The sequence below is a fragment of the Triturus cristatus genome, chromosome 3_2, assembly GCF_964204655.1.
Source record: "Triturus cristatus chromosome 3_2, aTriCri1.1, whole genome shotgun sequence".
In the NCBI taxonomy this organism is placed as follows: domain Eukaryota; kingdom Metazoa; phylum Chordata; class Amphibia; order Caudata; family Salamandridae; genus Triturus; species Triturus cristatus.
This window is the reverse complement of record NC_140584.1, coordinates 1042172869-1042198377: the sequence shown is the minus strand read 5'-3', so window position 1 is coordinate 1042198377 and position 25509 is coordinate 1042172869. Positions and strand designations below refer to the sequence as shown.

The following is a 25509-nucleotide window of genomic DNA, read 5'->3' as shown; positions in this document are numbered from 1 at the left end:
CTCTCGGGGGTAGGGTGTTGGGACAGAAAACTGGGGTCGCCCGGAGCAGGGCGGTGGCGCCTGGAGACGTTCCTGTCCACAGGAGGAACTGTGGAGGGCTTGGACCAGGTGCCCTGCAGAACGTCAATGAGGGCCTCATTGAATTGCAGCAGAGGCTCAGTGGAGCTTGCTGCAGACTGAAGCACCTCAGTGAGGACGTTAGTCCTCACAGCCACGGCAGGTAGCTCGAGCCCAAGGGCTGCGGCCGCCTTGCGCAGCACCACAGAGAAAGCAGCACCCTCCTCCGAAGCCACAGTCGGAGGAGAGATGAATCCAGTGTCTGGAGAGGTATCCAGACCTGGCCTCCCCCAGTTCATCTGCCCAGTCCTGTGACAGCTGAGCCTGAACGGCCATAGGATCCTCGGATCCCTCCCATTCGCCCCATCATCCGATTCCTGGTATGCAGGAGGAAGGAACGGAGCCGGGCGATAGACATAATGTGTCTCCAGCGGCGCCGAACGCGGCGTCCATCGACGCCGTAACGGCGCCGGGCCCGGAGCGGGGCTGAACTGGGGCTCGACGCCGAGCGGAGCCGGCGTCGGAGGTGGTACCGGTGTCGACGCCGGCGAAGGAGGCGTGACGAGGTCGATCGGCGTCGGCGGGGACTCGGGAACGGGTCCCTCGGGCACTTGCGGCGTCGAGGCCGGAGCCGTCGCCGGAGCCGCCGGCAGGCAAGGTTGCCCAGTCGGGTCCGCGGGGCCCAAAGGCGCGCCAGCGGGCGTCGACGGCGGAGCCAGGTTCCTCATGGCCGAGAGGAAGGCACTGACTTCCGCCGGCGTCGCGTCAGTCCCAGGGACTGGCGGGTATGGGGACTTGCGCGGCGCCTGCGGCTCCGCTGGAGCCGCGGGGGTGGAACCACCCTGACCCTCGGCTGAGTCGCGCGACCGGCGAGGGGAGTCCGAAGAGCGGTGTCGCCTCTTGGACTTCTTGGAGTGCTTCGACTTACCCGAAGACTTGGAGCCAGACGATCGATGATGACGTCGGCTGCGGCTCCGCGACCGATCCTTGGACCTCCTCCTGGACCGGGATCGAGAGGGGCGCGGAGCCGAGTGGCGAAGCTCGAGAAGCTTACGGGACCGCTCCCGTCTAGCCTTCGAGGTCAGGGCCTTGCAGTCCGAACACGACTCCACGTCATGGTCGAGGCCCAAGGAGTAAAGGCACCGGCGGTGATGGTCCGTAACAGACATCAAGCGGTTGCAGTCAGCACAGGCTTTAAAACCAGGCATCCTACCGGCACCGGAGTCGAGACAAGATCAAAAAGGATCGAAAAAAGTTAGTCAAAAAGTGACTAAAGGGGCAGCTCTCCCGGATCTGCGCTTACTGGCGCGGAAAAAAGAATAACTGACGTCAGCGCGCGAGGGCGGCGTCTAAGTACTCCGACGACGTCATTCCGGCGCACGACGCAGACGACGGACGCGGAGCCGCAGACGACGCCTAGCGACGCACAAGGGGTATTGCTGACGAAAAATCTTCCGGATCCAGTCTGACGCCTGGGGATATTCTAAGGTGAGGAATCTAACTAACGTGTTTCTTTCAGATTAAAGGAACTTCAGAGAGTGCAGAATGCGGCGCTACGTCTTCTGCTGAAAGTTCCAAGGCAGGCACATGCGGGTCCTGCCTTTGAAGATCTTCGCTGGCTACCTTTGAGGAAAAGAATTTCTTTTAAAGCTATGTGATTTTGCAACAGGACTTTTAATGGCAGGGGCCCAACCTTTTCTTTTTCCATTCATTAAATCATACCAACCCAGTAGAAGACTTGGCTCATCAGACGCTGCACTAGCAACAGTGCTCGTCATAAAGAGCTTGCTTGAGTGGTTCTTCCTTTGGCTTTCTGGCCTCAAAGCTGTGGAACACTCTGCCTCTCTACCGGAGACAAGAACCAATTGAGAAAATCTTTAGGAAGAAACTCAAAACATGGCGGTTTAGGCTAGCCTAACTTCTGGCTTTTCTGTTTATTCCGTATCTGCCTTTCCTTTCTGTTCAGGATTCTCGCTAATTAATATCCCCTATCACTTCTGCACCCTGATAGGACAGTCCCAGATCGGGGACGCTCCGTTAGAAGCAACCATTTCCGCATTAAAACATCTTAACATAACAGCAGTAGGTGGCAAGCCTGTGGAATGGCTCAGACAAGGAAATCCTGCAGGACAGACCAGGCAGAGTGCTCTTCACGCCAGACTTGGCTATCCAGCCAGCAACACTTCATGAATGTATAGACTAACAACCACAAAAGCAGCCTGGCACATGTCCAAAACTGGTCCAGAGTGGTACAAGCCATCGTCGTGATGGAATGAGCAGGTAGGCCTATCTTGAGCAGTTTCATGACCAGCCTATAACAGCTCTTGATACACAAAACAATTGTCTGAAGTTGATCCTTTTCTGTACCGCTGTCCCATGTTTCACCCCAGAGAAACCAGCAAAGAGCTGATCATCCACCCAATGTTCCCTGGTGTGATCAATGTAGAAGCTTAAAGCCCTCTTGGGGTCAAAACGATGGAACGCTACTTCCTCCTTAGATGGTTGAGGAGGGGCGAAGAAGTCTGGCAACGTGATAGACTGCCCTGCATGGAAGGGTGTGACAACTGTCAGAAGAAAGGCAGCTTTTTTTCTTAAAACCCATGTGCCTGGGAAAAATGGCTGCTGAACATACAGGGCTTATAGTTAGCTCATGTGATGAGATTAAATAATCACAATGGGGAATGTTTTTTTTGTGCCAGGAGCCATATGGAACAACTGTGTACGAGTTCAAACTGGGCACACATGACAAAGGTGAGAAACAAGTAAAGGCTCCACTGTGGAATCACAAATGGTTTCGGCGGGAACATGAGTCAGTCCATTCAAGAAACACATCACAACCGGTGATTTAAAAAGATGGCTGATCAAGCGATTGCTTCACTTTATGGGAAAGGGTATCTTGTCTTCCTAACTGGCCGAATATTGGCTCCACTGGTCTTCCAGCTACTCTTGTAGCAGACTCATGTGAAGGCAGGTGTTCAGAATCAGAAAGATGCAGGATGCCATTGAGCCCAGTGGAGATGACACTTGTCTTGCTATTAAGTGGGAGGCTTTCATTACAAACTGACATTTCAAACGCTATGGATAATGGTCTCTTCTTGACGATTACACTTTTGCTTTTATGGTACAGAGACTCAATTCTAGATAAGGAAGAAACTGCACAGGAGATGTTGATATTTTGTGGTTGACATGCCGTCCTAAGCAATTGAGAGTAGAGGCAGTTATTTTATCATGTTGACAAACGTGTGTTGAAGCTCTGATGAGCCAGTCATCTAGATACGGACAGACTAAGATATTGAGTTTCCTGACCATAGCCATGCACTTTGAAAAGATTCTCAGCATGGATTTGAGCCTGAAAGGAAGCACTTGTACCGGTGGTGGGTGTTTTAGACCATGTGCTTTCTGACTTTTGAAAGCAAGCATCCTGAAGATTTATGGAGCATAGTCAGTCCCCCCAATAGATCTGAGGGCAAGTTTGGTGTAACACTAGCATTGTGCATTTCTCCCTCCGTATCCGGTTGTGACTTTCAGATCTAGGATGTGTCCTAAAAGGATCTTATGAATAAATAAATGTCCACTCCTTTTTGGTAAACAGGTACAGGCTCCACTGCTTGCTCTTGGAGAAGAAAATACACTTCTTGCATAATTATTTCTAGATGATGATTTGATGTTTTTGATGGTTGCGTGGGTAACGATAGAAGGGGAAGTAGAGGATTATGGTTTTGTTTCTGCAGGAGGTATTCCTGCCTGAGCTAATTGGTGACCATCTCTCCCTCTAGGTTGTTGTCTTTCTTGTAGTTGGTAAAGACTTTGCTGATCCCATTGGTGACCTTGACGCAAATGAGGAGATTGAAAGCTATAAGGATAACCGCATTTACAAAGTCATTAAAACATTTCTTTCTGCTCCTTACGTTTCTCCAGACCAACAGGTTTTAGGGTCTCCATCTGTGTCTTTATCAAAGTCATCTCATTGTATGACTTCCAAATAAAATTGAACCTGAGTAAAGGTAGAATGATAATCCTCCGCTGTACTCCTGTTTAGGAGTAGTTAATCAAATTCAAGAATTACTTCTTAAGGCTTATCCATGGCAATAACCATGTACTGCATATAAAGATGATTCGGAAGCAGCACAGATCACTGGGTTAGACACCATCATTTCAATAAAATCCTGTCTGCGATCTCTTAGCAGATCATTCACAAACTGCTTGGGGGTGTGGGATAATAATCTCAAAGACTGGTCATACCGGCCAAGGAGGGTAGGTGCTCTTGCAGATTTCATATTTGTAGCTAATGGAACACATAGTTTAAGCCCCATAGAGTCATGTTTACTACTCTCCTTGTCTGGTTGGACTTTAGACGAAGGATTAGTAGTGTACACTTTTTCCAGCCAAGACCACCACAGAATCAGGAAGAAGATATGAATGTAGGACTAACCAGTCTTGTTCAGGAGAACTGGATTTTTTATGTAGCCGCGATGGCACCACTTTAACTGAATCCAGAATAAGAAATAGTGCTGTAACCAGTTCTAATAGGCCTGGAACAAGCGGTAGGAGAGGTCTTGATTAAAAGGTTAGTGAAGAGTTTTTAAAAAATCAGACATCGTTGAAGTGGAAGCTGATAAAGGAATGTTCAAAATTGTAGCTCCGTGTAAGAGTACTTCTTGAAATGTGTTTGTCATTGATTGAAGAGACTGTTGTTGGAGGGCAGACAGTCAAAGGAGGTTATTAGTGACGTCTTGAACCTGTTCTTGATCTGCAATGAGATCTGGATCTTGGTGGTTGAGATTTAGAACCGTTTGTTGTTACAGGTGAGCTTGCTGGAGTGTGAGTTTCCTAAAGGCACCACAGTCCGAGGAGGAGAAAGCAGAGGTGAGGGAAGTTAAGTTGTTGTTGGAGGAACTGGAGGTTATGACGGAGAAGGCTGTTGTGAATTATAGCCCTCTGGAGAATCTAGAATGACTACTGGTGATGATCGGGATTATTCTCGAATACTCAATCTGAAGTTTTAAGATTTTTCATGCCATCATTTTTCAGATTTAGGAATGGAAAATGCAGATCCTGTGTCTCTAGATGTCCCATTATCTCTTGACGACAGTTTCTTTCGCTGTTGACAGCGAGTTTCAACATCGAATCACAGTTTCTCTTTGGCATCAATCCAGTCCTGGAAAGTGAGCAGGTTGCCACTGCACCTGGCCTCGATGTCGAACAGGAACAGTCTTTTTTCTAGTCTTGCTATTATTTTGAGGGTGGAGGCAGAACCCTGGGAGAGGACTGACCCTCTCCTCACTCATGTAACGTCCCACCTCAGCTAGCACCTAATGCTATCTGCGCAGTTTCTCGTCCATGAAGGTGAATCTTCTCCCTCTACTTCCGGGTATGCCTGGAAACTGTCTTATACTAGTCTGGGATGTGACTAGAAAGACAAAGCATACACAGAGCATGGAGATCCGATTCTGCCACAGGTAGGACACTTGACAAAGAAAAGGCATTTTATTAGCTTATAACCAAATTTTTCTGTCAGAAAATGGCCAGAGAAACACTCTAGGCATCCAAAGACGTAGCGTGAATCTGTTTAGATGCCAATCTGTAAAGAGTTTGGGTGGTAAACCCCAAAAAAGGCTGAGCTCCGTGCTCCAAAATCACGTCACCAGGAGCAGGGAAAAAAGAACTGAGACAACTGCCATCTGCTGGGCATGATGGGATACTAGAGTGCTTTGAACCCTTAAAGGTGCTTTTACTTTACTTTACTTTTATACTAGTATAGCTGCAGCCTGTACCTACATTGCTCTATTTCTACTTCCCTATTTCCTTTGAAAAAGGTTTGTGAATGAGATTCATCAGGAAAGATTGTCTAGTTTATAGTGATTTTTCCTATTTTGAATAATCAATTTGGCTTTTTATTTTTATTTAAAGAAAATTATTGCCCAATATAGCCTATGCAATAGGCTGCAAAAAAGAAGAATTAATTTTTTTAAGTGCTTGGCATTCCTGAAGTAGGGCAAAGATGAACACTTGAGAAGATATATTTTTAAGAAGTACTCCAGGATCCCAGATGTGGGTGAGATTATTCAGTGCCTATGATTTCAATGGAGAATCTATGCTTGTTTTTTTGTTTTTATAAGGCTTGCAAAACAGGTTTGCTAGTGTTTTGTTTGTGGCACTTGCATGGGATTTGAACCTATTCTCGCTGTTCCTATGGGGCACCCGTCCAAGTGTCTTCATTGCTGTCATGCTAAGTTCATCACTTAATACTGCGTTTTGGGGCGTGGACATGCTAGTGACCAATATTACTGTGTAGTGCTGAAGCTCCGGGCAACAGTGGAAACCTTAGCACAGGAGGACTGGTTGCCTCCCACTTAAACTATGCCGGATGACCAGTAGAAATGCTGCTGGGACATGTGAACCATGTGGGGGGCTGATTGCACCCACCCCCGTAGGGTTGTGGTGCATGCTGCTGGGACATGTGAACCATGTGGGGGGCTGATTGCACCCACCCCCGTAGGGTTGTGGTGCTGCCAGTCGCAGCCTCCATCCAGTGGTGTAACCAAACGTGAGGACCCCCCCCTGCAAAGTACATGAAGGTAGCCCCCAATGCTCTGGACCCAGTCAGTAGCTCAGTGCACTGGCCTGTCGCCCTTGCAAAATGCCAGAGGGGGCACCCTGGAGGTCGGCCCCCCCGCCCCCCGCACCGCACTGCCCCTATCAGAGGAGCAGACCTCGAACACCCCACAGCGACTGTGGGTGAGCCTGAGGAAGCCCTCTTTGGCTGCCTACCGAGTCAGGCAGGCCTTAGGCCACCCTCATTGGCAGCGACCTCCCTTCAGAAGCTGCTGGCTGCTCCCTCTGAAGTGGCAGATGGGCCTGGCCAGTGATGGGCACCTGTGCTGCAGTCCGGGGGCCTGCCTGAGGAGACACGGTAAGACCGGCCTGCCCCCTTCTCCAACTCTTTTAGGAGCCAAGAGACAATGCTGGGCCCTGTGAGACAAATGAAGGGAGTGCAAAGTGCCCGAGCTGATGGCTGCATTTCTGCCAGCCGCAGGCCAATGGGAGGAGTGGGTCTCAGAGGACGGGCAGCAACCAGGGCAGCGGGTAAACCTGAGGCTGCACTCCCTGCCTGACAAGACCGATGGGCCTGCAGCAACCTCCCTCCTTTCCAGACGTTGCTGGCTGCTCCCTCCAGAGCAAGTACACAGATTGGGCCAGTGCCTGGCTCCTTTATCACCTTGCCCATGAACTTTGTCACGCCCCATGGTGTGTAACACCTATACCACGTTGACTGTTCTGTGGATTTGGGAATTAGGACCAGATTTTGGGGTACACTGGCGTGGATCGGGGATTATATGTTTGTTTGGTTACATCACAGAGAACGTTTTCTGCTTACAAGCTCGGCTAGTTGCTGTGTGCATCTGTTTCCGGTCACTCACAGTCATCCTTTATCCATACGGGTGAACGTGCACAAAACCAGCTATGGATTAGCTAGAATGTGTGAGTACTCAACAATCGCCATAACATTAGCAGGGTGCTGGCCTACCTGGATCGCCATGGGGTGGATATTGATTTTTTGCAGGAGACACCTTACTACTCCACGCTTGACCTCAATTGCTTCAGATGGTTACAACAGTGTTATTACTCCTCCTTACAGCACCTATTCGAGGGGCGTGTGTATAATTATGTGTCCTCCGATCCCCTTTCAGTTGCACCCACAACATACCAACCTTGCAAGACAATATCTCATCCTAGAAGGCACATTCAATAATGCCCCTTAGTTCTGATTAACACTTACACCCTGAGTGTAGACGACCCCCAGTACTTTCATACTGCTGCCAAACTGAGGGATCCACACTCACCTGCTGTTACTTGGGGGGCAATATGAAACTCACTTTAGATGATACCCTAGACACCTCGGGGGCACAAAGGACTCAGCATACCCTGCGACAAGGACCCTCCATTAGCTCATTGAACTCCATGGATTAACTGACCTATGTCGAAATGTCTTTCCGCATACTCTGGAGTTCAATTTCTAGTATGTACCACGTACCTCCTCCTCTAGGTTGGACTACTGATTAGTGACCAAAACACTCACCCCCTCTGTGAGTGAGGTGCAGCATCTGCCACCTATGCTCTCTGACCACTCTCCGGTGGTGTTTAGACTCGCTATGCAGACATCGCAATATTACAAATAACACTGGCGGTTCTGACCTTCCTTCTAGTTACACCCCGGTTTTAAAAATGAAAGCCGAATGCCAATACTAGAACATTTTTAATTCAATACCGGGATTGTCACTAAATAGGCCACCCTGTGGGAGGCATTTGAGGTATATATCTGGGGTCAGGTCCTACATAAACATGCGGGGGTACTAAAGATAATTCGCCACCTTGCTCGGCTGGAGGGGAACCTGCGGGCCCCTTGAGACCCGCTCTGTCTCCAGGTCACCCGGTGCCCAGCTATGAGAGCAGAGCCAGCTCCTTCAGCAATTTTGGGATCTGACCGATAGGCAGGAGTATCTCCTCGGGAAACATGCATTGGCCAGACAGTAGGAGGAGCAGGAAAGGCCTGGCAGAACTCTGGCCTGGCTCTTACATCGCATTGAAACTGTGCAAGGTTTTCGTTGTGCTTAACCAGCTCGATCCAGAGATTAAGGCAGCAGCCGCGCGCCTTGTTACAGAACAGGCGTTTTGATTCGCTTGAGTGGCCTTATCTCCAGGGAGTGCTATGACAATATGGCATACTTGATATCCTTGGCCTGATCTGCTCGTTATTTGCATCGCTGACTGCCTGCATCATGGTTAACTGCTTTCTCAGTTGAGCGAGGGACCGACAGGACTGCCAGCAGGCTCCGCTGTTATTTATACTAGATATGGATCCCTTGGCCCGACAGCTCCTAGATATGCATATCCAGAGAGGCCTCGCCTTTTGGGGCAGGCGCTTGTTACTATCAATGTATGCTGATGACATGCTGATATTTGTGAGGGACCCCGAGGAGAACCCGGTCTCAGTAGTCTTGAGATTGTCTGATTTGACACTCTGGAGTTTCTTTAACTGGTCCACATCGGATATTTGCCCACTATCTGATAGTACGGTCTTGGTCACTCTGGGCACACCGTCCGCTGGGTGATGGACAGTCAAATATCTGGGTATAGAATGCTGGAGCATGTGGTCAGGCTCAACAGCAGGCTCGTCCTGGATAGCTTGGCTGGTCGGTGGATCTGTGACTTCGGCTTCCCCTCTCGTTGGCTGGTAGATTGGCCTTGATTAAGATGGTAGTCCTCCCTAAACGGCTCTATTATTCACAAATATTCAAAACCTCCCAATAAACTGTTCTTTGCCACGCTTCGTGCACTGTTGATAAGACTACTCTGGGTGAATAAACCAGCGAGGATTGCCTGGGACATGCTGGTTTTACCGTTAGATTGTGGGGCGTTCAAGATCCAAGATCCTGGGATCTACTATCTAGCGGCGCAATGCCAATTCTCTACCTTCTGGCACAACTAAGATGTTCGCATTCCCTATTTGATCCCTGAGCGGAGCAGACTAGCAGAATTCCACTTGCCTCGCTACTACCCAGAGGCCTACCTAGGACGCATAGGGAGATACACACGTGGTAGCCACTACTTGCTGGGTTTCGAAAATGTTGTGTCGTAAGGTTGGCTTGACTTATCTTTACTCCCCGGCCATTAAACTACATTTGAATCCTAATCAACCACTTACGCTTGAGCGTACACTGCAAAATACGTTAACAAATATGGGTCTGGAGGACCGGGGTCAAATGTACATCACTGGCAACTTTCTCGCCCTAGAACAAATCCTCTCCCGAGGTGATGCAATGACTCTAGACTTTTTCAATTCATAAATGCCCGATTAAGAGAACCAGTATAAGCTATGTGGCTGGGGTTTTACGTGGGAGCCTACTAAATTCCCACCCGTAAGGGTTCCTCACATTCATAGACAGCTGAATGGTTTAGTTTAACAACTCAAGCCAGGTAAAACTGATGTTGCTAGGACGGCCTGGGAGTTTGGTAGGCCCCTAACCACCGAACGATGTAAGTATTGCTCTAAACAGACAAGTACAGTGTCTATGAATTATAGACACAAATTGCTACATACACCTTACACAACCCACCAAAAACAACCCAGGATTTATTTTGATTTGAAATTTGTAAAACGCAGCAATCACCCTAAGGCATCAAGGTGATGAAGACCAGCCGTCCGAAAGGAAATTGACAATAAACCCACCCTAGATTGAAAGCTAGACAGAAAAAAGCCACGTCTTAAGAGCCTTTCTGAATGATAGAATAAGGGGATGGCCCTTAAGGCATGGGGAAGGGAGTTCCAGAGTTTGCTTGCGGCCACAGAGAATGCTCTGTCCCCCATTTCCTCTTTCTGGTTCTCTGTACCACCAGCTGCAGTTGGAACGATGATCGGAGGTGGTCTGCTGGGGGAGTGCCAACTGAACATAGTTTTTAATCTTGAAGGATAAGGGAGATAAAGTGACTTGTGTACCATGCAGAGTGACTTAAAGCTAATGTGTTTCTTGATGGGGAGCCAGTGCAGGGATTCTAATCCCTTCCCGGCAGATTTTCTTTTGGGAAAGTCCAGAACAAGTCTCGCCAATGCATTCTGCATCACCTGGAGTTTATACTACATATTCTTATTGACGCCCAGGTACAGCAAGTTGCAGTTGTTGAGTATGGACATTACTAAGGCAAGAGCTACCAGTATACGTGCTGGCCGTTGGATGAAGTAAAAGATTTTGAGCATCCTTATAATCCAGGTACATGTGGAGATGGTGTGATTCGTTTGGACATTAACATTAAGTACAGTGTTCATCAGAATTCCAAGATCCTTAGCCGTCTTGCCCAGGACAGGACAGCATCCTAAGGACTGGGGCCAGCACTTGCTGTTCCACTTTGATGTCCCTGATCCGAATATCATAACTTCTGACTTACCCCCATTAAGTGTCATGATATCCACTCTGCCACTTTAGTCACGCAACCGAGATTATTTTCTGATGTTGAACATGAGCCCTTGGGGGTTGACACCATGATCTGCGTGTCGTCTGAGTACGACGCTACCTCCAATCCAAAGGAGGGAATCACGGTCGCTGGAGTTGCCACATAAAGATTGAAAAGTGGGGGGCTCAGTGATGAGCCTTGCACCACTTCACAGGGTAGAATAAAGGAATCAGAGTGAAAGTGCTGTAATTTCACTCTTTGATATCTTCCTGTCAAAAATGAGGACAGGAGGGCTAGTGCTTGATGAGAGATGCCAAGACTCTGGAGTCTGTCCAGCAGCAGTATAGGTGAGATGGTGCCAAATGCTGCTGACAGATCCAGGAGCATCAGCACCACCACCTGTCCTTCATCCACAGTACGCCTGATGTAATCAGTGGCAGATATTAGGTCAGTTTCCGTCCCATGGTGTTTCCTGAATCTGAACTGGGAGTCATTAAGCCACAATTGCTGTTCTGCAGTTTCCATCAGCTGGTTGTTGAGATGCAACTCCAAGATCTTTGCGGGGACTGGAAGCATAGATATGGGACGATAGTTCTTACAGTCCCCTGGGTCTAAATTCGTTTTTTTTATTGTTTTTTTAAAAAGAGGCTTAATAATGGCTTGCTTCCAGTTACGAGGATAGGATCCGGACAGGATCACATTATTTATGAGTTTACAGAGAGGCTCTGCTATAGTGTTAGCTGCCATATGGAGAACTGCTGGTGGGCAAGCATCCAGGGGTGATTCTGCATGGGTTCTCAAAAGATATTGTGCAACCAGTACGGGCTAGAGATTAGAAAATTTTGAGAAAACTCCGGTCTCGATGCTGGAACCAGATGGCACCCCGTGGGTATGCCCGCTGGACGAGCCTGCTGTTGAGCCTGGCCACATGCTCCAGCATTCTATACCCAGATATTTGACTGTCCATCACCCAGCAGACTGGGTAGCCCACAGTGACCAAGACCATACTATCAGAAAGTGGGCAAATATCCGATGTAGACCAGTTAAAGAAACTCCAGAGTGTCAAATCAGACAATCTCAAGACTACTGAGACCGGGTTCTCCTCGGGGTCCCTCACAAATATCAGCATGTCATCAGCATACATTGATAGTAACAAGCGCCTGCCCCAAAAGGCGAGGCCTCTCTGGATATGCATATCTAGGAGCTGTCGGGCCAAGGGATCCATATCTAGTATAAATAACAGAGGAGCCTGCTGGCAGTCCTGTCGGTCCCTCGCTCAACTGAGAAAGCAGTTAAACATGATGCAGGCAGTCAGCGATGCAAATAACGAGCACATCAGGCCAAGGATATCAAGTATGCCATATTTTCATAGCACTCCCTTGAGATAAGGCTTCTCAAGCGAGTGAATGGACAGCCTGGAGTTAGGATCAAAACCTGTGTAGATATCCATGATTTTAGAATGAAAAAAAGTTGCTAACTGATCACAGAAAACTTGTGAAGTCTCTGGTTCCGCTCTGGGGTGAGAAGTTGAGAGCTGTTGTACTAACAAATAGATCTTTTGTGGAAGATGAATTTTCAATTTTATGCGTACAGTAGATGGGAGTTTTTGAATTGACCCTACATTTCCACACAATTGCCGGCCCTCTAGACAGAATAATGCCAACTTTCTACTTTACGCATGGGAGTGTCCCTCCATCCTAAGTTACTAGTGTGAAGTCCTCTGGGTGCTATCAGACATAACAGCATACACTACAGATTGACCAACTGATGGCTCTGCAGGGGGTGGGGGGAGGCTCATGGCAATAGCCCTATTGTTAGCTAAGCGCAGGGAGGCAGTGACTTGGGCTCGTATTGAAACACCTACTGTGGCTCAATGGCTAAGAGACATGGCGGTCTTTAACAACAGGACAGAAACGTATGCGCTGCTGCTGCCTCCCACGTCTCGTCCTCGTGATATATGGGGAGCATATCGCACATATATGCCGTTCCGAGTGGGCGAGAATGGTGCTCTTAATGTCGGTGGTGTGTTTCTCCCCAGGCAGAACCACGCCGGTAATCTTTTCCAACACCTGGCGCCATAGCATCGAAACAACCGTGTACCCAGTACTTCACACACATATATATATATATATAAATGGCGGCATAGCGCACAAACAAAAAATAAACGAATTGGGTACAATCTAAGTGGAGTCCGTCCCCTTCTTGATCCATGGCAAAGAGGATCGCTTGAAGAAAGGTTTACTGATATATATATACATATATATATATATATATATATATACAGCCTACAATAAAGTTAAAAATGGCCAGATTACATTTAGTTTTTATTTTAAAAGTTACCCAAACCAGTGTCTACAAAAAAGGAAAATGGGGCATTGTTAACCAACAAGCTGTCATTTAAAGAACACCAACAACTGGCAGAGTGCCTTTAACCCCTTCAGCGCTGCGCGGATTCCCCCGCGGTGCTGAAGGGTTCGAGCGCGGGCGGGGCCATGACGGAACGGTTCCGTCATGAGCACAGCTCAACCGATGCTCATGACGGAATCGTTCCGTCATGAGCATGGAAGGGGTTAAGAACTTCACAGTACCCCCTGTATCTCATCAGGTCTCACAGATGGGAGTTAGGTCAGGTCATTGCTGCAATAGTTATCGTCCAGGGAGGTGGATGGATTGGTTATAATTTTGATGAGGATTCCCCTGGAAGAGAACTAGGATTTCTAGGATTATAGGTAGGCAATTTTTCCTTCTCTTCTAAGGGATTCTCAGCAATAGTAATAAGCATTGACTAGAATAGCAAGCCCATCCCACAAAGCACAGACTTGCAAACAAGAACATCTCCAACAATTAACCAAAAAGATTCCTCAAAGCAGCATGTCCTAGTTGAATATCTGCTGTAGCATCTGAATCCAGGCAATAATGCCTAGCAAAGTTATGAGCACATTTCAATGTACTGGCTTTCAAATTTTGAAAACAGGTACATTCTATAATAGAGCTGCAATTGCAGCCTTTTCCCTTGTGGAGTGTGCACTAGGTCTAGCAGGTAAGGATTTTTTAGCCAGCTGATAAGAAATGAGTATACCTGAAACTATCCATCTAGAAATTATTTGTTTAGAAGATGCCAAACATGTTCTCACTGGGCTATAGTTAACTCAAAGTTGGTTTAATTTCCTTATAGCTTTGGTTTTATCCAAGTAGCATTTTAGCACTCTCAATATCAAGAGAGTATAACAACCTTTTAGCTGAATTGGAGGGGTTAAGGAAGAAAGTAGTTAGGGAAAGGTTCTGGTAGTCTGAAACTACCTTTGGAAGAAAACTGCGATGAGTTCTCATCACCACTCTATTGGAATGAAAAACTGCGTATGGTCACTAGAAAAGCCGCTTTCCATGTGAGTTGCAAAGAGGCTTTACGTATTGGTTCAAATTGGCGACCCATCAGTTCTGAAAGGACAATATTAAGTTCCCACGGAGGAGAGGGCAACTTAATTGGAGGGAAAACCTTTTTAAGCCCCCTCTAAAAAATCTTTGACCACTGGCATTTCAAAGAAAGAGGTCCGTGAAGAGGATTTACTATAAGCTGTAATGGCCACAAAATGTACCTGAATGGAAACAAACTGCATGCTAGATTTTGCTAAGTGGAGAAGAAAAGGTAAAACTAAATCTTCTGGGCCTAAATTTGGATTGAGACCGTTTTGCTTACACCATGAATCAAATCTTTTCCATTCGAAAGCATATGATTTCAAGTGGAATGTCCTTTAGCCTCTATTAAAATGCCCATGAATTCTTTAGAAATGCCAAAATGTCCATATTGGAGGAATTCAGGAGCCATGCTGTCAAGTTCAGAGACTGAAGGCTGGGATGTAGAATCTGTCCTCCGAACCTGTACAGGAGATCCTGCTTACACAGCAACCTCTTGTGTGGTCTGTCTGACCGATGTAGAAGGCCGGTGAAAAACAACAAGCGAGGCTATTCTGGTGCTATTAGTATAATTCTGGTCTTGGATCTGTATAGTTTGACAATCACTGTTGGATTGAGATAAGTTGGTTGAAATGAGTGGAGAACCTTCCCTGGCCAACTTATCAAAAGGGCATGCCCAGTAGAGACTGGTTGTGCGAACCTGGACTCTTAGAGAAGGCATTTTTTGCTGTTTGCATCTGTGAACAGCTCTATTTAAAGGGTACCACCTTTTGTGAAAAATGTATTGCAGGATCTCATTGTTTAGAGTCCAATTGTGATTTTCATGTGAGTGCCGACAGAGAGAATCTGCTTGGATATTTTGAGTCTTTAAAAGATGAATGTCTGTTATTGTTAAGTTCCTGGCTATTAACTACTTTGAAATTGCTGAAACCTCGAGAGATAGAGGACAAAGAGTGGGTCCCTCCCTGTTTGTTCAGGTTTTTGTCATGTTGTCTATTTGAAAAAGGAGAGAGCTTGTTGCTATCATTAGAAAGAAAGATTTTAGAGCAAGGAGCACTGCTCTAAGCTCCAGCATATTGATGTGATAAGTCTTTCTCTTGTCCGACCAAACTCCCGGAGTCTGAAGAGAACCCATGTGAGCACACCATCCCTGAAGAGAAGCATCTGTGATCAGTGTCTGAGTCTTTATGAGTAGGTACTCCCACCAACAGATTCTTCCGCTGAGATCCCCATGGGAGAGAGTAACTTTCAGCATGCAATAGGGTCAGCCTGTGTTCCCAGCAGTTGGAAAGTTGATTCTACTGTTCATCCAAGCATTGCTGCAGAGGTCTCGTGTAATCGTGCATGAGGAACTATAAAGATGTAAGAGGCCATCACCCCAGTAGAGAAGCAATCTTCCTCGCAGATGAATGGCGAGTCTGTAGGAGACTGCTAAAGTTCAGAGTGATTGATGATAAGTCTCTCCTCTGAAAGACATACTTTTGCGGATTGTGTTTCCAGTGTAGCTCCCAGGTAGTGCATTCTTTGTACTGGGCATTTTGTAGACCTTTTGAAGTTGACACGGAGGCCTAGATTGGTTAGTGTCTTGACACGAATCTGATAATGTTCCTTTGTCTCAGATGGTGAGGAACTCTTTATCAGTCAATCGTCTAGGTAAGGATAAATAGAGTGTTATCTGCGGCTAGATCACGTCTCGATCAGATAAGATGTTACAAAAGGTAAGTAACTTGTCCATCTGCTGCAGACATCTAGCTGCAGATTCCTTACCTTTGAACAGATACCCAAGCAATATCATCCCAGGAGGAGGGACTGCGAAAAGGTTTAGACCAGAAAATCCTGCAAAATAGAGCGACCGAACAGGCTTTCTCCAAGAACCTGGGAATCCAGGCAGTAGTGTCTAGCGAACGTGTGCAGCGATGCCCAAGTGGCTGCTTGGGAAATATCTAATGGGACACCATGCTGGAGAGCCATGGTGGCTGCTTTTGCCCTGGTGGAATAGGCCCTAACCCCTTCAGGGGGATCTTTCTTTGCTAAGGCATTGCAAATTGTGATTCAGAGGATAACCCAGCAGGGTATAGTCCTCTTTTGGACAGCACACCCTTTCTTTGAACTCACATACCCTATAAAGAGTTGGTCATCCACCTTAAACACTTTGGTTCGATCGAGATAGAACGATAACGCTCTTTTTGGATTCAGACGGAGACGCTCCTCTTCCTTGGAAGGGTGCAGTGGTGCATAGAAGGTGGGATGAGTAACTCACTGTCCCATGTGAAAGGGTGTTACCACCATATGGAGAAAGGATGCCTTTGTGCAGAGCACCACTTTTCCCGGGAAGACCGTCGGGTAAGGAGGCTGTGAAGACAGTGCCTGCAGTTCGCTCACCCTCCTAGCAGATGTTATTGCGGTTTTGATGGTGAGCAGCCGTAGAGGGCAGTTGTGTAGCGGCTCAAACGGTGCGCACATCAGAAAAGTGAGAACCAAATCAAAATCCCACTGTGGCATAATAAAGGGAGAAACCAGTGCATTAACCCCTTCAAGAATCTCAGCACCAGAGGTAATTTGAAAAGAGAAGGCTGATCAGGCAGCCGAAGAAAAGACGAAAGGGCTCAAAGATTGCCCTTCAAGGAGCCTAGATCCCTGCCAGGCCACGGAAAGTATAAACAGGAGGACATCACATAAAGAGGCAGATAGAAGACCGGTCTGTACAATATTTACAAAATGTGGTCCATCGGTCGGCGTCTACCGATTTTTGTGGAGCGATGCCTGGCTTCCAAAATAACCTCACAGACTGCGGGAGGAAGGTCGAAAGCGGTCAGCTGTCCCCGCTCAATCTCCACGTAAGGAGGCGGAGAGTGGACAAGTTCGGGTGGAGGACCCTTTCATGGTGCTGTGACAGAAGATCCTCCATAAGGGGCAACCTGACTGGAGGACAGATGCTCATGTCTAGCAGCTCGGGATATTAAACTCTACGTGCCCATTATGGAGCTAAAAGAATAATGTGTGCTAGGTTGCTCCTGATCTTCTTGAGCACTCTGGGCAGGAGTGGTATGGGCGGAAAGGCGTATAGGAGGAATCTCTAACACGCAAAACTGCTGACATTGCACGTTCTCTTTGGGGGCGAACAGATCTAACTAAGGCTCTCTTCACCGCTGAAAGAGACCTTGTGCCACCTCCGAATGGAGACGCCTCTTGTGATCCGCAAGGCACCTTTGGCTGAGCTTGTCCGCCCTGGCATTCAGAGAACCAGCCAGGTTTTGAACCCAGGGAAATGCCCTGTTGTTCCAGCCAAGTCCGGAGACGCAGGGTCTCTTGACAAGGAGTTCATGACCCCACTCCACCCGGTTTGTTGCAGTACCACATGGCAGTAGTGTTGTCCGTGAACACCTGTACAAGCCTTACCTTTATGGATGGCAAAAAGGATTTCAGTGCCAGTTGGATCGCCCGAAGCAACAAGAGATTGATATGGAGATGGGCCTCTGCCGCAGACCAGAGTCCTCTGATCTCCCTCTCCCTCACCCCATCCCAGAAGGGACGCATCTGTCACTACTGTGAAATCTGGGTGGGGAAGGGAGAGGGTTCTGCCCTTGAACCAATCGTGTTCCGTTAGCTACCACTGCAGGTTTCTCGCAGTGCCCTCTGAAACCTGAACCAGGTCGGTGAGATTTCCTCAATGCTATGCCCACTGAACTTCAGGTCCCTCAGCAGAGCCCGCATGTGCCACCATGCATGGGTCACTAGCAGGATGCAGGAGGCCATGAGGCCCACCAGCCTCAGACTCATTCTCACCCAAATCAAGGCTAGAGGCTGAAACACCGGTAACATAACCTGAATATCCTGGACTTGCCGTTTAGGAGGAGAGGCCCGAAACTGCACCGTGTCCAGAACCCCTTCTTGAGACCTGCCCTGACTCTCCTGTTTGTGGTGAGTCACCTGGACCTTGCTGGTCCAGACACTGTACCTTCTTCACTTTCCACATTGGTTGCAGTCGCAAAGGCTTGTTGGTGCTTCCGGACAACGACCTCTTAACTCTCTACATCTGATGTGGGACAGCTCGTGGTCTTCCACAAAGTCGCCTGGTCCGCACAGCTGCAGTTTCAAGGTCACCGTCAACTCTCCTGCAACACTCTACTTCAGTGGGCATTCATCTTCCGGGCCTCCTAGTCACTTCAAAGTGGCATAGATTCTGTCCCCTCTGCTTGAAGGTACTTCTCATCCTGAATCCACCTTTGGGTTCCACCGGACACATTCACCTTCTCCAGCAGTAGCATCTTCCTCAAGTCCTCCATTAAGTTAGACAGCGGTTTCCAACACCACTTCACACCTATGCACCCGGATTCCCTTGTGTAGGTATCCTGGTTCCTAGGGTATCCACGGGTGGGGTGGCTCTCCAACCTTATATCTTCCACATGGTTTCTTCAGGGTCCACTGGGAAAGGTTCTTCTTTAAAACTGCTACCGTGACTTAACCACAGACTTGTATTGAGTCTGCAGTCGTGTTCCCACTCTGCACATGACCTCCGTGGGGTTCCTGGTTACTTACCTTGGGTGGTTCCTTGGGGCGCCTGGCACTTCTACGTCTTCTGGGTATAGTCTTGACTTGAGTCGTGGTTCGCATACCATTATTTTAGTTTATGGTTTGGTCTCCCCCTATTGACCACTGTGTATTTGTGCTACTTAGCTTACTGTGTGCATTGCGTATATCTCCGTCTAGGTGATATCTTTATCTGTTAGTGTTTTATAATAAATTCATATTTGTATAAATACACTGTGTGGTTCTTTTTCACTTAATCTATACCATTAAGATTATGCTCTGGTAAAACAAGCTGCTTTACACTCCTTCTGGACTAAGCTTAAAGGCTGTTCTCCACAGCTACCACACAGAGAGCTTTCCAAGGCTGTCTAAGACAACTAAAATCACTATAAGGGTTGTCTGGATTGTCAGCTTCTTACAACGGGGATATGAAAATAGGTATCCTGCAAGTCCAACGCTACCATCCAGTCTCTAGGGTCAAGGGCAGACAGGACCTGAGCTAACGTGAACATCCTGAACTCTCTTTTTTGAGTTAGTAGTTAGTGAGTTAGTAGTTGAGGTCTCTGAAGTCTAGGGTAGGAGGAAGGTCTTCATCTTCAGTGGGGGTTTTCTGGGCGAGAGAAGGGCTCTTTGGAGTAAGACTGATGCTCTCGAAGGCATCTTGATGACCCAACTATTCCTCTGAGTCCATGAAGCCTGATCTTCTACTGTCCTTTAGAGTGTGCCTGGACAGTTTATGACAATGACAGGAGTCAGGATAAGACTCTGGCAGACAAACAATACAGACTGAGTGAGGATCAGTTTGTGCTGCCTTCTTCCCACAGGATTGGCACTTCACGAAAAGTTAAGGCATCTTTGACAAAAACAAAAATTGTCAGAAAAAATGGCCTCTGTATTCTAGATACAGAGACTGATAAAATGATGTTATTTTGAAAAGGTTTATAAAGGTTTTTCTGACAATTCTGTCGAACATAGACTGGATCCAAGATCCTGGCAGAAAGAGCCGGAAAAATGAACTGACCGGTCACCTGTCAGGCACACAGGGGGGGGGGGGGGGGGGGGGGGGGGAACTGTGAAGTTCTTAAATTCACAGGGCCAGTTTTCTGTGTTATTCTTTGAATGGCAGCCTATTGGTTAACAATATCTCATATCATATCACACACACACACACACAACCCCCCCCCCCCCCTCTATTTAGTGCTTAGGACTATTGATGAGGACCCCCTGGAAGAGAAAACTCTTTCCCTGCATTTGTATGCTCATGAAGTGTTGACTTGCCTACGGCTGCTTGATAATGGAAAAAGTAAAAAAAATAACATTTTTTTGAACAGTTTCTTTGCACTAACTTCTACTAGGAGTGTGAGTTGCCTGAAAGCTTTAATGTCTGCGATTGATTTTTCTAAAACATCCACTTTTCCAACTAAAAGGGGTGATAATTTTTTCAACTGTCTTACATTTTCCCAATCTTCATTTTGCACTCATTTGTAGAAAGATGCAAAATGTAGCAAGGAAGAATGGTTATATGAAATCAATACTACCAGAATTGCTCCCTATAGACCAAGGATTTTAGGAAGAATAATCTTATCCTATATTACAAGGGTGCTGTCAAAAGGAAAACCCTTACAAATTGGATCTTCTTGGTGGGTAAAATGTGTTATAAACTTGTGGTAAAAACAAAAAAAATTGGTTTTAGAGCTCTCTAAGCCAGGAGGTAAAACTACTCCTTGAACCAGATTATGAGATGTTTATTCTTGATAAGCTGCTCCCAGGCTGACCTTACTCTTTTTTTAAAATTTTTTTGAGACACTGTTCACTCAAGAGTGGATATGCTATTTAGTATGACTGTGCTCAACCTTCTGAATTTGTACTGAATGGGAGGAGGTTGAGAGTATTTAATATCAAATGCATTGCTCACAAGATGGCTATATTGTTCCATTGCGGGAAGTTACATCTATGCATTTATCTGTTGTACTGAGATACTTTAATTCTTTGAAACCAATATATAATTAGCGGACAAATGTTTTATTAAAACGCTAGCTGGAGAATTTCTCAAATTCCGCAGACCACATAAAAGAATAAAGACGTACGCTACTCAGAGAGGCGTTTCCTAAGAGATTCATAACTTAAAAGAGAATCACAATATACATGTATAAAGCAGATGGGTGTCGGTGTTTAAACAGAAGCAGTAAGCAACTAAAATCCTTAGAACTAGAGGTCTCAGTATAAGAAAGGGAAAGGAAGTTGTAGGTGGAATGTTAGATTAGTGGATGTAAAATCAAAGCCTTCTCAAATGCATGGAACCAGAACCGAAACCAATAGTAAGAACAAAACACTAACAACCATGTTGTAGTGTGCCAATAGCAGGCAGAAAAACTGGGAGAATGGATGAACCTTGCAGTCATTACCCACAGTAAAGTGCTATGCAACATTTCTTTAAGACTCATACCCTAACGGCATAAAGCAAAAACAGACTCATCAGTGAATCAGTTTACATGAAGGAGGGAAGGACTGCATCCATGTGCAGCCCTAGAATGAACACTGGCTTCCTTGGAGCATATCACAGAAAGTGCCCAGGGGTCAAAATGGGCATGTGCTCCCGCTTCGAAGGCCCCAGAGGCACTACTGAATTACAAAAAGGGCCAAAGACACTTGTACGGCCACTTTTGTAATACTGATAGCACTAGCGCACATGTAGTACTAGCGTTACCGTGAGAGGGTGTTCCCTCAGTTGCATGGGGGCATGACCCCATGCAAATAAGGAAATCACTTTGCATCTGTGACGTTCTCCAGATGTAGGTGCAGAGGAAACATGCTCTTAAGAGGTGCATTGAAAGTGTGCCACAAATGTGGCGCACTGTCAGTGCGCCCCCTAGGCGCAGCCCTTTTAAGGAGCCCTTGGCCCCACGCCAACCAACCCACCCCCCCTCAAACCCCAGATATCCCCCTGCAGGCAGATGCAGTCAAAATGCTGGCGGGGAAGCTTTGATGTAGTTGAACGCACTGTCCCTTCACCCCCGAGCAGCACGAGTTCTTTGCTGCCAGCACATTTTTCATAATAGGGAGCACTTTCCTGGTTTGCGCCCAGAAAACCTGTTTAAAAGTGTCCTGAGTCGCAAACAAGCAAAGTACGCCCTTTTTATAATACAGGCTTTGATCAGGCAAAATTTGAAAGATAACTACTTAATACGAGGAAATGCATTAAGTATTGGATTCTTTCAACATGTATGCAATCCATTTCAATAACTCACTGTTAGAAGAATTGCAACATAACCAAGATGAAAATTACTTACAAAGTCATCCTCATAGTCCACCTCGGGCTCTGATGGAGGTGCACAGCAGTGTCGAACTTCTAGCCTCAGCTGTAGCTCCCTCACCTGTCGGCGCAGCAGCTCTACTTCCTGTTTGTAACCAGCTTCAATCTGTCTCAATCTCTGCTGCACCACATCTGCTGGGAAAGGAAGGCCATCATCATCCAGGTGTGGAGGAGGCACTGGAGATGGACAGGCCAGTGCAATAAGCTTGCTCGTCTGCAGCTGCTTAGAGTGCCCAGATGTCCAATACTTACAGTTCTTCAAATGAGTTCCTGAACAAGGAGGACTCGATGGAACATAGTAGGAGGTCTTCGCACCATCTCTGTGGAACCAATGTCCACCAACACAGGAGCCAGCCAGGCGAAGAGGTTTGCTATTCAGCCTCTTGTTGCAGCAGCCATGCATGAGGAGTCTCCTGTGTCCTGCCTCTCCATTTGGAATGGACTTCATCATGCCTTGCAAGCTCTCCCAGTTGGATCCCAAAAGTGAAAACTCGCTCATCTGACTCTGCGAACTCTGGCGATGATAAACACGGGGGAAGTCAAATGGTAATTTTGTAGTCTGGCTGCTTTCCACACACATGATATCCCTACTGGCTCCTCCTTTGCCAAATACTTGTTTACCGCATGGCCCACATGTAGGATCTATGTCACTTGATGAGCTGCATTTAGGGCTTTCTGCTGCCAGTGCTGTCCTACTCTCTTTTAGTATGCAGCTGCTTGATTGCATTTTAGCAATTAAAGTGCCATTGTGCCATTTTAATCCAAGACTCCCACCTGCATTCAAATCCTTAGCCTCATCAGTTTCAAAATTCTTTTGGCAAACACCATTAGCCTCTTCTACTTCATTCATTACAACCTCCTTGAGAAGCCCAGTTTCCCCAGTACTGACTCCAACATGTCCCTTTATGACATGTTTCTTTGAGACCATGGTCTCTTCGGCATCATTAATCCTCCCTCCTCCCTTCATTCCTCTGGTCTCTTTTGCGTCATCATCTTCAAATTTCTGTTCAATAGTAGCTTCAGGACATTTGTGAGGCTCACTGCTGCTACAGTCTTGCAGATGTTCAGCACCACCCAAACTCTGAATATTTATGTCATCTTCTGTATTCCCATACACAGCCAAATTCTTAGAGATGCCACAGTCAGATAGATTTTCATCACCACTACGCCCTGGAATAGTCCCAGAGTCAAAGGGTTTTGGCAGATTCTCTGCATTTCCAACTTTTTGTAGAAGGTCAGCATCACCAAGTCCTTGCAGACTTGCAGCATCACTATATCTTTGAGGATTCTTGACCACATAATTTCTTTGAAGTGTATCAACATTACCAACTCCTTCTCGGGTGTCATCACTAGGTCCTTTCAGCTCTTCAGTACGATTAACTACTAGAAAATTATCAGTAGCAAAACCAGGTGGAGATGTTGAATTGATACTAGTGTTATCAAAATCATATTCCATATTTGCACAGGGACTTCCAGCTTTGATTCCAACTGATTTTATAAATTTACATTTTATTCCCACAACTTCTGAGGGCTCTGCGTATAGCGGCTGCAGTTGCGCGGAGGCTTCCGATTCATTTTCATTGACCATGCAGTTTCTAGGCTCAAGGTCAATCCTGATCTCCTGACAGTGGTTATTGAGGTTTGGATCACTGGAGGTACGTGTCAGGGGGGCACCACCATCGCAAGCAGAGATCAAGTCGTCCATTGAGCGGGTTTTTGTTAGTCTAAGGAAATAAAAAAAGAAACATTCATCATGGCTAATAGGTTCCTATGCTAATCATTCATCCCTAGAATGGCAATGCACCTGCATTTCATAACAGTATTCTATGGGTTTCTATCAAGGGTAACGGAATATTGGGTACCCTTGGAAGCAGTTCGAAGCACAATTAGGCTGGACACAACAAATAACAAACCTTCAATAAATGAACATCACTTATCCTGCACTCATTCTGCTCTATCGTGGATGACAGTGCCCAGCTCAAACAGTGCCCTCAATAAGCATGCAAGTAAGACTATGGAATTACTCAACTGGAAACGGATGCCCACAGTGTTCAGGGTACTGCAGTTTTTGTGTACAGCCTTCTGTTTCTCTTACCTGTCTAGAGATCGAGCACCGAAGTCCTGACTTTGGGAAACAGGAGGTAGGAAAAGTTCCACACTGTCCTTTGAAAGGGAAGAAGGAGAGGATGTTGGCATGTACACAGCTGTCCATAGCTGCAAAGCCCGTACGTGACACACAGGGTGTAGAACCTATTGGGCCAAAAAACAAATGATAAACAATGCCTAAAACATACGCCCTGAAAATGCCAGACCTGAGACTCAAAAGTTGGCTGTGACATGCTACATATATTTTTGGCAATGATCCTAGTTAAGCAAGAATTTAGATTGAGTACAGAAATATTCACATTTTCTACTAAATGTTGCACTTAAAATTGTAATGATTGAATGTTTAACACTCTAATAGTAGCTACTAGAAAATCTCACTCAGTTGTGCACATGCATATTAATCATGGTTGCCCGGAAAACACTAATGGTCGCCCACTTTTATTTTTCTAACATGAGGTCAGTCTAATGAAAAGTGTTCTGGATAACAACTCGCATTATTTTGAGTGGGCTATGATAAGTAGGTGGTCATTGTAAACATTTTCACCATACCATTCCAAGCCAAACCATAAGTTTGCAGAATTATTGTCGTATGTGCGTCTTTACAAAGGGCAGTGCTATAAATATACGGTGACAGAGGAAAGTACTATAACCATTAGAATATTCTCAATGGGTCACACGCCTTGAAAGACAAATTAAAATGGATCTGATGCCATTTAAACCACAGAACATAGTGACCAGGAAGCACACACAAAGATCTAAACTCTAGCATGTTGTAGCCATATCATTTACCCTTCATAGATATGAAGGTTTTCACCGTTTACAAAACTAAAAATGTTTTTCTTGCAATTCTTCCGCTGAGATTTTTTTGCAGCTTTTTTCACTGAGGGAATTTCTGTGGTGGTGAGATTTGGAAGAATGGAGAAAACACTGAAAACGTATTCCATTAAAGTGGGCATAGTGGCCAAGGCGCCATCACAGCCGCTCATTGCCAATGCACCATCACAGTAGCTCTCACACCTCAACATAACCTAGCTCATCAGTTCATCTTATTTTTCAGACAATGTTTTAAGAGAACAGCTGGATGTTGTGTGTAAAATAGCAGCTTTTTAGATCACAAGAAGAAAGATGTCTATCTCAAT

General features: G+C 46.4%; 1 protein-coding gene across 3 annotated transcripts in view; it reads right to left on the bottom strand.

Moving 5' to 3' along the window:
* Positions 1–25509, bottom strand: part of MTMR4 (myotubularin related protein 4) — a 651646-nt gene that overhangs the window by 61505 nt on the left and 564632 nt on the right. For all 3 annotated transcript variants that reach the window (XM_085649730.1, XM_085649731.1, XM_085649732.1), the window contains 2 exons: positions 24360–24514; positions 22242–23988 (listed from right to left, as the gene is read on the bottom strand). In XM_085649730.1, the coding sequence (XP_085505856.1) occupies positions 22242–23988; positions 24360–24514 (1902 nt within the window). The remainder of the gene's footprint in view (positions 1–22241; positions 23989–24359; positions 24515–25509) is intronic.